At 43.1% G+C, this 14,105-nt stretch overlaps 1 protein-coding gene across 5 annotated transcripts in view; it reads left to right on the forward strand.

The window, feature by feature from the left end:
* The window catches only part of sart3 (spliceosome associated factor 3, U4/U6 recycling protein), a 134,322-nt gene that overhangs the window by 55,819 nt on the left and 64,398 nt on the right, over positions 1-14,105 (forward strand). For all 5 annotated transcript variants that reach the window (XM_048243279.1, XM_048243276.1, XM_048243275.1 and 2 more), the window contains exons 9-10: positions 6,867-6,974; positions 13,894-13,968. In XM_048243279.1, the coding sequence (XP_048099236.1) occupies positions 6,867-6,974; positions 13,894-13,968 (183 nt within the window). The remainder of the gene's footprint in view (positions 1-6,866; positions 6,975-13,893; positions 13,969-14,105) is intronic.

A 14,105-nucleotide genomic window follows, 5' to 3' on the forward strand; every position in this document is an offset into this window, starting at 1 on the left:
GGTAAAGTTAGTTAATGGAAAAGTTAACATTAACAGCTAACATCGCTAACGTTAGCAATATTAGCAGAGTTTGTACAGCTTACACAGTCGGATGCATGACAGGACAGAAAAGTGACTGTTGAAGTCACCGTGTTTGGAGTTCAAATGTCAGTCCAGGGTGGGGGATGGGTATTACTGTGTGCGCATGTGCATATCAAGATGTGATAAGCATCCGTTATATTTAAAGTAGCTTTGGCCTCCCACATTTTTCATGCACATACTGCAACCCAAAGCGCTCCACACAAAACATTGAAACATAAGGCAGCATAGTCGACACCATACCTGTGACGCCAAGACATAAACAAATATATTCACACTGTTCTCCATTTGGAAAAAAAGATGGATAGATACTTTATTGATCCCCAAGGTCCCCTCAAGGTCTCAGTAGCATACAGACATCACACACAACATGCACAGAAAGAGTAAATATAAGTATATACATACAGTATAACAAAACTCCACTGTACAATAGAGACAGTAGAAGATAAGAAAATTAAAAAAACTAAATACTAAATATACTATATAAATTAAATTTAAAAAAAATCCACAGCATATAATTAAAAAAATACAGCATATAATTCGAATATATAATTATCGATATCATTTGCCCTACACGTAAGGTGATACACTAACACCACATTGTCACAGCTGTGGCTTGTGTGTGTGTGTGTGTGTGTGTGTGTGTGTGTGTGTGTGTGTGTGTGTGTGTCCATGTCCATCTAAGCCTAGCAGACGATGGGGGTGTAAATGCTATTGGAGTTGGTGTGTCTGTCTGTGTCTGTGTTAGAAGGATGGGCAAAGTGTATGCTCCGGTCACTTCTACAGGGGCAAAGAGGGATGGTCAGTCGGGCTGGAGTGGTGGAGCATTTGGTTTGCACTCATTGTGAGGAGTGTGTTTGTGCTTTTGACTCTGGAAAAGGGGTAGTTCAGACTCCACTGCTGATTTGGTGGTCGTCTCTGCCTACTCCTTGTCTAATGTTGCATTAACCCCTCAGCCGCCAGGGTTTAAAAAATATAAATTGGATTTTTACATCAAAATTTCAAAAGGCCATGGCTTGCAAGTGGTCAGAGATAAAGTCCTACTGTATATGTGAAAATCATTGAGTATGACCAGAAGTTTATGAAGGGGGTAGATTTACTCATCTAATTTGCATATTATGACGTCACTGGATGGCAACCACCGTGAATTATGCACATTTCAGTAAATAATAGATGTTGAACATATTTGAGCAGTTTTACTTTCTTTTTTTGTGATTTCACCGACATAACAAATGAACAGGAACACAGTCACATGTAAACCAACAATAGTAAACTATTACTATAATCACAAACCCTATGCTACTATACAATAAAGTAGCCTGGTCAAATCAGTTCCATATCGCGGGTGACTTTGAAGTTCTTCAGAGCCCTATTTTTACAACCCCTGCTGTCTATACCACGTCCATTACGGACACTATCATCACTATTGTCACTGGCACCTCCAGCTATGTTGGGCAGAGGGTCGAAATAAGCACGTATGATGGCGTTACACTTAGAAACATTGGAAATGAATTGCCTTTTTTGTTTCGGGATGTTTTAATCAACGTTTCTACCTGGCCGACTGAGATTCTCCGAGATGCATCAGGGAACCATGGAGATGCATCTCGGCGCAGAAGGAAAAAACACAGAGGAAATCAAGCCGGGGCCCATAACAGATTGAGGAATAGAGCTCATAGGCCTCCACTGCCTAGCATTCTCCTAGCCAATGTCCAGTCTCTTGTGAACAAGATGGATGAACTAAGAGCGAGGATACAGTTTCATAGAGACATCAGAGACTGTAACAGCAAGTGGTGTGATCCTAGAAATGTCACCGTTCTCTCAAAGTCCTGCTCGCCTCATCTAGAACATCTAGCGATCGTCTGTCGACCCTTCTACCTGCCCCGTGAGTTTACTTTGGTAATATTCAACGCTGTCTACATTCCTCCACAAGCCAACACAGATGCTGCGATTTCAGAATTGCAAGAAGTGTTAGACAACAACACACGCACCCTGAAGCTGCGTTTATTGTGGCCGGTGATTTCAATCAAGTACATCTGAACCGGTCCATGCCTGAATTTATTCAACACATTCACTTCCCTACACGTGGTGACAACACACTGGATCACTGCTACACACAGTTCAAGAACAGTTACAAAGCGAAGTCTCTACCAGCTTTCGGAAAATCAGATCATGCCGCTGTTTTCCTACTGCCTATGTACAAACAGAAGTCGGACGGACCCCCCAGTGACGAAGGAGGTCAAGCGCTGGACTGACCAATCGGAAGCCAGGCTACAGGACGCCCTTAGCAACGTTGACTGGGAGATGTTCAAGACGAACTCTGCTGACATCAATGAGTTTACGGAAGTATCATTGAGTTACATCAATATGCTAACTGATTCCATCATCCCAACTGTAAAGATCCGAAGCTTCCCTAACCAGAAGCCAGAGAGAGAAGTGAGAACGGAGAAGTGAGAACGGCATTAAAGACACGCACCATGACTTATAATGCTGGGCTTATTTCAGGGGATATGACTGATTACAAAGCAGCATCTTATAGTTTACGTAGAGCTATTAAAGATGCTAAGCGCTTATAGAGACAGAGTTGAAGCTGATTTCTTGGAGGGTGATCCAGCATGAGTGTGGAAAGGACTCCGAACCATCACTGGCTTTGAAAGAAAGTCCCCTCCTATGATGAATGTGAGTAAAGCCCTCCCTGATGAACTTAATGCTTTTTATGCTCGCTTTGACATGAAAAACACAGACTATCTTGCACTAGCTGCAGCATGAGAAGTAAATGAGGATGCACCTTTCTGTATCTCTGAGGTCGATGTAAGCAATGCCTTTAGGAGGGTTAATTGTAGAAAAGCTGCTGGACCGGATGGAATTTCTAACAGGGTTTTAAAATCCTGCGCTGCTCAGTTAGCTCCTGTGTTCACTTATATCTTTAACACATCATTGGCTCAAGAGACAGTTCCTGCTTGCCTCAAGCAGTCACAGTGTGATTGTTCCAGTACCGAAAAACAAAAGTCCATCATGTCTGAATGACTACTGCCCAGTAGCCCTGACGTCTACAGTGATGAAGTGTTTTGAGAAGCTTGTGAAAAAAACCTATCTGCTCATCCCTCCCTGCCTCCTTGACCCCTCCAATTTGCTTACAGAGCCAACAGGTCTACAGAGGGATGCCATCTCAAACCTCATGCACACCACCTTAACTCACCTGGAGGAGGGAATGGGAATTATGTGAGGATGCTGTTCATTGACTTTAGTTCAGCATTCAACACGATAGTACCTCTCACCTTGGTCACAAAGATGAAGGCCTTAGGACTGAACACCACCTTGTGTCACTGGATATTTGACTTCCTCACCAACCGTTCACAAGTGGTTAGAGTGGGGGGTCTGACATCTGACTCATTAACCATCAGCACTGGTGCTCCCCAAGGCTGTGTTTTGAGTTCACTGCTGTACAACATCTACACACATGACTGCAAAGCCAACAGTAGTCATACCTCCATCATCAAGTTTGCAGATGACACAGTGATCTTGGGCCTGATTAGTAACAACAATGAACAGCTCTACTTGGATCAGGTTGATGAGGTGGCACAGTGGTGTCAATCTAACAGCTTGACACTGAATATCAATAAAACCAAGGAAATGGTAGTGGATTACAGAAGGCAGCAGGAGAACTACAGTTACACCCCACTAATGATCAGCGGGCAACCTGTAGAGAGAGTCACAAGTTTTAAATACATTGGTGTCCACATTACTGAAGACCTAACATGGACTGTTAACACTCAATATGTTCTGAAGAAGTCCAGACAACGACTCTACTTCCTTCATCAGCTAAGGAAATTCAAAGTTTCTACATCCATCATGAAGGCCTTCTACACTTCAGCGGTTGAGAGTGTTCTAACTGGTAGCATCATCACCTGGTATGGGAACTCCACAGTTAGAGATTGTAGTACTCTGCAGAGAGTAGTGAGCTCAGCTGAACGTACTATAAGAACTCAACTCCCTGCTCTACAAGATATCTATTCCAGAAGAGTACTCCTAAGAGCCCAAAAGATTCTGAAGGACTCTTCTCATCCTAACAATGGATTATTCCTACCGCTGAAATCAAGAAGACACCTATGTAGTCACAAAGCCAGAACTGAGAGACTCAGGAGAAGTTTTTATCCCCAGGCCATCTGAACTCTGAACTCACACTATACTGACTTTGCACTCATTCACTCCTCAGCACTCATGACCCCCACACACACACACACCTACAAGACTTTTAGCACTTTTACATCCCTCACCCTATGCTATAGACCTTTTATTTATTTTCTTATTTCATCACACGTCAAAACACACACACACACACACACACACACACACACACACACATATCTGACTTTCTCCAACTTTTGCACATCTCCATAGAACTTTTTATTTATTATTTTTGATTTCTCCTCCATCTACCCATGTCCTTGATTGCCTAGCCTTTCTGCCACCCCCCACCCCACCCCCATCCCCAACACACAAACACAAAAACACACACACTTACATCATCTGTCATCACCTCCCATACATACAGCACACTGCTTGCTACAGTAAGCCTCCTCTACTTGCTGCACACTGCCCCCCTCCCTTCATACACAGCACATTGTCTTCAGGATCTTCTCCAACACACATCCTCTACATGCCCACAGCACACTGCCCCCACCTACCCCACACACACACACACCACATCTAACACACACACAGTCACTGCTACACTCCCTCCCGCCCACACACATCTTCATCACTCACATACATCATACATACAGTACTCTGCTTGGTCCCTTCACCATACTTACAGTACACTGCCCCCCTCTCCCCTACATACACAGCACATTGTCTCATGAGGTAGCTTCTCCAACACACATATTGCACACTGCCCTCTCCCCACATACACAGCACACTATCCCATCTCCCCTGTCATCCCCCCAACACACACACCAAGACCCCTGGCAGTTGGGTTAGCCCCTTGAGCCGTGGATCTGCCCAAGGTTTCTTCCTTTTTCCTTGCCCCTGTTGCTCTTGGGTGCTCCTTGTTGGTGCCCCCAATTCCAATCCTCCCCCACCTTTCTTATGCAGCCCTTGCCACTTAATCTACTAAACCCCTCTTCTACTGCACTTTTTACCCCCCCCCACTTTGCACAAATAGGCTGACACCAGACATAATGTCACTGCATTTCTTACTTCCAGTAACTATATGCATGTGACAATAAATGTCCTTGTTTCCTTGTATCCTTGTACATAGTTGCAAATAGTTTCTTGATCATGTTAATACTAGGGCTGTCAAAATAACTGATTCATTTTGATTAATTAATTTGAGAAAAAATAACTGATTAAAAAAATTAGTGCAGATTAATCGATTCTGTATGACCTTTGACCCCGAGTTCTAGTCAGTAAAAATTAGACTGTAAAATGAAGGAGAGAGAGAAGAAAACGTGCTGCCTGGATCATTGATTGGAACATTTACTTTTAAAAAAAATGCACGAAATTGGAAGTGCACGAAATTGGAAGTGTATGATCATTATGACACCCTCTGCATGCCCTCTGCATGCACGCCAAGTTTCGTGGAATTCCGTTAATGGGGGGCCACACAATAAATTAATTTGTTACTATACACCAACTGGCCTGTAGGTGGCCGGAGACAGTTTTCTGTGAATATCTCGAGAACCGTAGGGCCTAGGAGGTCCACCTTTTTTTGTATGTTGGTCTTAAGGGGGCATGTCAACCCATCCCATTACCACTTATTTCATGTATAGCGCCACCTAGTTAAAAATTAAAAAGCAAAAAAGTAGGTGTTTTCATCACGATATCTCTGGCTGACATGGTCAAAACTGCACGAAATTGAAAGTGTAGGATCATTATGACACCCTCCGAATGCATGCCAAGTTTTGTGGACTTTCGTTCATGGGGGGCCTTACAATAAAATAATTTATGTGTACATTTAGTGACCGTACACCAACAAGGATTCCCGGGACACTGAAAGACCGGGGTACACGAAACTTGGTGGGCATGTAACTCCACATGGATAGCATGGAACCATCGTTTTTTGTTTTCATCTGTAGCCCCCCCCGCTGTACTGGACCCCCCGAAAGGAGGGTAGGGCAGACACAGTTTTCTGTGAATACCTTGAGAACCTTAGGGCCTAGGATGACCAATTTTTTCCGTATGTTTGCCTCCAGGGGTCATGTTAACCCATTCCATGTGCACACATGTGCATAAACTGATACACACGCACACACATACATTCACAGTAATCATAACGGATGACGATACTCACACAGTAGACATATGTATGCATGCATGCACATGCACATGCACAAACACACATACGCAGAGCAAACACACAAACACGCATTACACACACACACACACACACACACCCACACACATAAAACATAAACGTGTACGCACACATGCACACAATTCAAGAATTTCAGAATTATGAACAGGCAAGATGGGGGTGGGGTTGTATAAAATGAATTTTACATGTGAAATCTATGAACTAATCATGTTTTGGTACTTGTTGTCTAGCAGATACCAGTGAGAATTGAGTGTGGATAATGCGTAAGACAGTTAGAATCATATAGGCCTTTCAGCGTGATTTATTTTTGTGGAAAAAATGTGCTGGACTGGGCGTCGGTCATATTTTGTACCGCTCAGCGGTACATCTAGTTAACTGTATTTTCTCTCTCTATGCATGTGTTGAGATTAATGATGGAGATGAAAGACTGACATGAAGCACTGTTGTCATCTGAAATGTCATCCTCCTTCAGATACCTTTGAGAAGTCCCTACATGCTGGTTTTGTCCAGGCTACTGATTATGTTGAAATCTGGCACACATACCTTGACTACCTGAGGAGACGGGTGGATTTCAGTAAAGGTGAGGGGATTGCATTCCGTACAGTCTGCTGTAAATCAAATTGTAAATATAGTTTGGAGTTTATGACTTTGAGCTAGGTGGTAGTTCGCTAGCTCACTATATAGCATAAATATACAGTGTAAAGTTACAGCTAGAATATCATAATTTTTACATGAATTAGCCCTTTTCAACTCCCAAAACAGGAAGTGAACTGGCTAGAGAAGTACTGCAATTAAATGCCAAGCCAACTGCACCTATAGGTTGTAGTAAAATAATGCATTTTGGATTTTGATTCGAATCATTTAATCATCATTATACCGTATTTTCCGGACTATAAGTCGCACTTTTTTTCATAGTTGGGCTGGTCCTGCGACTTATAGTCAGGTGCGACTTATATATGAAAAAAATATATAATTGAACATGTTTTTAAATGTTAATTTATATTAACTGACATGAACCCTACGTGAAACATTAGTCTACAGCCGCGAGAGTCCTGTGCACTTTCAGTCAGAGATTAGTCTTGGCTATGCCTAAACACACGTGCATACCTAAATCGTCAAATTATGGCCGGGAATTTATTTATAGCCGGGCCTCAGATTTGAACAAATAAAAGCCAGTATAATTTTGTCAATTCAATTTAACTCATAAAAGAGCTCTTCTTAATATTTTATATTGTTGGTTGGTATTGTTGCCAATGAAAAGTCATTGTCCTACACCATGAGTCTCCAACACGTTGCTCTCATTGCTCTCAAGATACCAGTCGCATATCGCCCCCTTCTGTGCTAGAGGCTGAAGCAGTAACCTACATTTAACCACAATTGTTGCTGCCAGGCATCAGCCTATGCATTTTATAAAAAAAGTAAATCATGCATAATTTAAAAACTACATTAAGGCTATCTTAGACCTCTTTGGCTATACAGAATAAGGTTTCCCTTGCAGCACAGCACACGTTCTATGAATGAATGAAAGCGGATACCTTATCTCGCAGTAAGTGGATGGCAATTTAAATCCCGACACTACATGAAACTTAATAGTGAGCCATTAAATACCCCACAGATTTCAGTGGTCATCAGTCCCGATATTTAGCAATATAATCAAACAGTCCAAACGTAAATCAAATCTCAAATTGAACATTTGCTTTTGATAGCCTATGCCAAATAAAGGCTTATAGCTGACTCGAATACAAGCCATGGCCAAATAACGGTGCTGTGCTTTGTGCAGCCTAAATTTGAGGATTTACGAGTCTCACCCGTTATCTAGACATGCATGAAAACTTTTGAAAACAAAACTCACTGCCATGTGATATTTGATCGCTTTGCGAATTACCTTTAACGTAATGAATAAAGTGAAAGTAGGCCTACTGTGCGCTCCGTGTCTGTAGCTGTCTGTTCACGTCCGCAATCGATGATAACGTTCCTCAAATGGAGAAGTCATCCATGTTCTCTCGCGTTATAGGCGGTCATGCTTCTGTGTTTGCAAAATTCCTGACGGTTCCTGATCGCTAAACGTTTGTTTTCCTTTCCTGTCGATAGCGGTTGATGTTGAAGCACCTATAGGCTATAATTTGACTTCAGCGGTGACAAATCCTGCTGAGAGAGAGAGAGAGCAACGAGAGAGAGGCACCTCAAAAGTGGTCCTCAGACTACAAGACGCCGCCAGCTGCAGTGTCTCTGCATGGGGTTCAATTGAAGTCAGAGTTGGTCCGTCCAGTCAATAGTCCCGCATTCAGGCCGCTCCATTATTAGATTAACGTCAGAAAGCGCTGTAAAATGTGTGGGAATTTCTCGCATTATGATGGCTAGATTTGCGGGACTTTTATTATTATGCTCAATACTAAGTAATAATTTATTCGCAATACCCGCAATCCCGCGCTGGAATTTAGACCCTGGTTTTAAATGCGCATCTTTTTTTCTCTCCCTCTCTCGGAGGTGGCCAGCCGAGCAATTGTTCTGCTGCCAGCTTGTGCCAATATTTAGTCCAAAATGCTTGATTTCATTGCATTCTCCACATTTTTAGCTAAATTTTCATGTGCCACATCAGCATTTTTGTTCAGTGATTATTTTTTAATTTTTTTTTTTTTTGTAAATTGCTTTACAATTAGCGTTGGGCCCTTGTCAGCAGCCTTCGGCTTGCCTCTTGCCACTATTCACTCATTCGTCTTCAGTAACATTCCCTGTAGAATTCTCAATATTTCTGGCCTCAATGTGTCCAGTTACATAGTCTGTCTGTTCTTGGATTTTGTGAAATAAATTTCTAAATATCACCTGCTTGCAGCAGCTTCGGACTGCACTTCCTTTTAAAACCGCATCTTTTTCTCTGTCCAGCATTTAATCTGCTGCCAGCTTGTCTCTCCACATCGTCCAAAATGCTTGATTGCATTGCATTCTCCACAATTTTAGCTACATTTTCATGTACCTCAGCATTTTTGTTCAGTGAATCTTTTTTAAAATGACTTTACAATTACCGTCGGGCCTATCGCCTGCTTGCTTCGGTCACGTCCTTTTAAAACTGCATCTTTTTCTCTCTCGTGAGCATTTAATCTGCTGCCAGCTTGTGACTCCACATCGCCCAAAATGCTTGATTGCATTGTATTCTCCACGTTAGATACATTTTGGTCTACCACATGGTATTTTCTTCGATAACCGATAATATTACTCTTGAAAACATTTTGTGAAAAGTGATTTGGGGAAAGCATTTAATAAGCATAATTTTATTGCAGTAATTTTACCTACCACCAAATGATGGACAGAACTCGTAATAGTCCTCAATAGTACGGCAGTCAACAACATAACAGTAGCCTAGCCCTACAGTATGTGTGGCTCCTTTAAGTGAACCTGACGTCAGTGAATTGCGAGTGAGTGGCTAGAGAGTTTGAATCGTTTTCATTTAGGACTAAACGATCATAAACGGCTCAGCTTGGAATAAGCTACAGTATAGCAACCAAATCAGAGTTTGTGAGGGAAACTTAGGTTTAGTTTAGTTTAACTGCGGGTAACTGAATAAAGCTGCAACTAAAGCTGCAGACTGTATCTTATGTCCGGGTTACTCTGTTATACATCGACCTGCTGCAGCAGAAATGAAAGGAGTTAGCCCGAAGGTTTTAATAACTTATTATGATGACCTGTCTGGAACTGAAGCACTAATGGTTAGCATATTTCTAGGTAATAATACAAAACCCAAGCTAAAGTAATGCAAATATAATACTAAAACACAACCTGGAACTAGGCCTACTTATGTACTCGTCCCACTAACAAGTTTGTTTATTTGTTTCCCCGACCAGCGCGGTAAAGTGCAAACACACCAGAACAAGACGGCTCTAGATAGGGCTGAGCTCCGCTCTGTTAAGGTTAAATGGCAGATCATTCACGAGAGGATTTTGAGATGCACAGATTCCCAAATGAACGCATATCCACAGATTTTGTTAGATATATAGATGTTATATTGAGGAAAAAGTATAGCCAACCAAGCTCAAGTAGCTCAGTGTAGCCAGATGGACCTTACGTAGGCCTAAATTAGGACTTTAAAAAATATCGGCGCAAATTATCGGCCAGAATTCTGTTATCGGACCAATAATAATATTTTCATTTTTTCACTTATCGGCTAATAATATATCGGCCGCCGATATATCGTGCATCCCTACTTTTTTGAGACAACGGGAACTGTGTAGTTCTTCCAATGTGGGGAGAGGGCAGCGTACAATCTTTTGGGGCAGTGTTCATGACCCTCTGGATTGCTTTCCTCTGAGCCGCTGTGCAGCTGGCATACCATACGCACATGTTAGCATGCTCTCAATGGAGGCACGGTAAAAGGACACTAGCAGTCTTTGTGTGATGTTATTCTTCTTGAGTATTCTCAGGAAGTAGTCTCTGCTGTGACTTTTTCAGCAGCACAGGTGTTCATGCTCCAGGATAGGCTCTCCTCGATGTGGACTCCCAGGAAGCGGAAGTCTTACACCCTCTCCACACAGTCCCCACTGATGATTAATGGTGGGATCTGTTTTCTTTCTCCTTTAGCCTATGACGGGTTCTTTAAGGTGTTGAGGAGCAGGTTGTTGGCCCTGCACCAGGCAGACCCCCCACCCCCACCCCACCCCACCCACCGGAGATGAGCCCCACCATATCTGCAAACTTCCCCATGGTCCATAGTGTTGCTGTGATGGACAGGGGAGCAGTTGTGTGTGTAGAGGGAGTAGATGACTCGGCACACAGCCCTGGGGGTAGCCGGTACTGAGGCTTAGGGCCGTAGATGTGTGGTGGCTCACTCTGACCCTCTTTCCACATTGATCCACATGCAGGTGGTGTGTGGAAGCCCCAGGTCCCCCAGTTTGACCACTAACTTGTGAGTGAGGATGATGTTGAAAGCAGAGCTATAATCCACAAAGAGCATCCGCCCATAGCTCCCCTGCTGCTCCAGGTGTGATGGTGTGTATCATTGTAGTATGTAGTGTTATGGCTATGGCGTCTTCTGTGAATCGATTCACTCTGTAGGCAAAAGGCTGTGGGGCAGGGCTGCTGTGATGTGACTACGGACCTGTTTCTCAAAGCACTTTATCACGACTGGGATGAGTGCCACTAGTCGGTAGTCCTTGAGGCTAGAGATGTGCGGTTTCTTGGGCAGGGGGACTATAGTTGAGGATTTCAGGCGGTCTTTGAGGTGTTGAGGAGCAGGTTGTTGGCCCTGCACCAGGTAGGGTGGGACAGTGGACTCTGGTGCTGTGACCTCGAAGCGGGCAAAAATGATGTTCAGCTCCTCTGCTAGCGTAGGGTCACCTTCAGCAGCTCCGAGGTTGGTCCTGTAGTTGGTCAGATGCTGAACTCCTTGCCACACCTGCCTGCTGTTGTTACTGCTCAGGTGGTCCTCTATCCTCCTGTAGTCTGCCTTGGCCTCTCAGATGCCCCTCTTTAGGTTGGCTCGGGCTGTGCTGTAGAGGTCTTTGTTGCTGGACCTCCAGGCGGTGTTCCTCTCTTTTATCAGCTGCTGGACCCCCCGTGTCACCCAGTGCTTCTGATTGGGGTAGACCCGAATGCATTTGTCCACTGTGACAGTGTCTATGCAGTACTTAATGTACCACAGAACACTGTCTGTGAACACCTCCAAGTCCTGATTATCAAAGAGTTGGTCCTCTCAAAGCACCTTCTGGCCATGTGGCAACAGTCTTTGTGATGGTGGGAGCAGTTTTCCTGAGGGGGGCATATGCGGGGATTAAAAGCAAGATGGCTTTTAAAATTAAAATTAAAATGCACGGAGAGCCGGGGCTCCTCTACCCTGGAAATGCAGAGTTCTCCCAAGAGCACAATGGAATTGTCTCTGCGAGACACTCTGGCAATAAGCAATGATGCACGTTACTTTTACCTCTTGCATCACGTGGAACCAATCAAATTGGCGTATCTGATATAGGCGGCCCAGAGGCGAGCTAAACTGATGATGACAGCGCTGCAACGTTGGAGGTCAGTAAACATTGGTCGTAGTGTTATCCAATTGCGTCGAAGTCCGGAATCTTTCAGAGTAAACATTGGTCTAGTGTTATCCAATTGCGTGCAGTGAGATTTTCAAATGCATGCTTGGTGCCACCCCTCGAGTTGGGCCATTGCATTGTTCGTGGCCAGACCCTTAATCTTTCTAGATTACCAGGGTCTGGATTTTCCAGGCTAGGGCTCCTCGCTAACTCCACCAAAATCTTGTGGAGGAACTCTCTTGTTACGCACTGTTCATACTGCGATCTTAAGGAGATCATGCCAGCTGTAGATGTTATTCGCCCGACATACAAAAACAGCCATACCTGGCACCGACTGGGAAGACACTGGAACTACCTCACCTGTCTTCTGCTTTAAAGCCCACCACACAAGGGTGGAGATGCGATAAATGTAGCAGTGGATAAATGTAGATGCGATAAATGCGATAAATGTAGCATCGGCTAACTAGCGCCAGATTTTGGAGTGCAGGGGACAAGCCGAGATGGGCTATGAGACATACGTTCACACTCGGTATCATGTTTCAATACACTTTAGGTCAATATCACACCGGAATTCTAATTTAATTGCTGTACTACACACACTATTGGCAACGCAATCACCCAACCACCTTCAGTGGAGATACACTGACCATACAGCTGTTTTCTATAATGATGTATCAAAATCCCCCTGAAAAATAGAAAGGGGCCGATTAGAGCGATGCGACGGTCGTCGTTCCACTTGCCGTATGCGTTGCCCTATTCACTTCAATAAATTCTATTTACTTTTGCCAGTTGCCAGTCATAAATCGACGGTGCATCGCTGCCCGTGTGTGTAGGCCAAATGTCAAACACACAGCATAACATTTCCTCTCGCTCCTAAAAGACTGCTTTTACATATTTTTTTATTTTATTTTATTTACTCCTATTGGGTTTTGTAACTTATGATCAACAGACATTGATTGATATTGATTTACAAAATAACAACCAACTTTTTTAACGGATTCAGTCTGGCCGCTTTGATTCCACATCACATGATGTGTACACACACACACACACACACACACACCTGTTGGCAATAATTAGCAAGGAAATATAACTTACTTAGTTGAGCGATATGGCCGAACTCGCATCTCCTATCTCCAGCTAACCTGTATGTTTATTCCCGTCTGCGTCTTCCAAACATACGTTTCAGTTAAACCTTTTTGCTGTCTTGTTTGTATTGTCTTGTGCTTGATGGAGGCAATGCCACGTTGCCATGCCATTAAAAATGATTTCCATTTTTGGTCTGTTTTTCTTTCTTCATATTATTTTGTTTTTGTAGTGCTGTTTATATTGTTTTTTATGTTGTGTGTATATATTGATTGATCTAGTATCATACCATGTAAAGCACATTGAATGACCACTGTGTATGATTATGTGTTATGCTGTATAAATAAATTTGAACTTGAACTATAGTAATACAGTTATACATGTACTGTATGTTTACAGAATGGAGTAAAGAGCTGGATGAGCTACGGGGAGCTTTCTCAAGATCTCTTGAGTATCTGAAGGATATAGAGGATAGTAAGTATCCTTCAGATGACCGTGCTGTGCCTTTATTGTCTCTTGGAACAAATTTGTTTCTGGTATACAATAGTTGCCTTTCAGACTATGTTTTTTTCAGGGAAAACTGAAAGTTCAGTAAAACATGGAATCCCCAA

The sequence above is a fragment of the Alosa alosa genome, chromosome 5, assembly GCF_017589495.1.
Source record: "Alosa alosa isolate M-15738 ecotype Scorff River chromosome 5, AALO_Geno_1.1, whole genome shotgun sequence".
NCBI lineage: Eukaryota > Metazoa > Chordata > Actinopteri > Clupeiformes > Clupeidae > Alosa > Alosa alosa.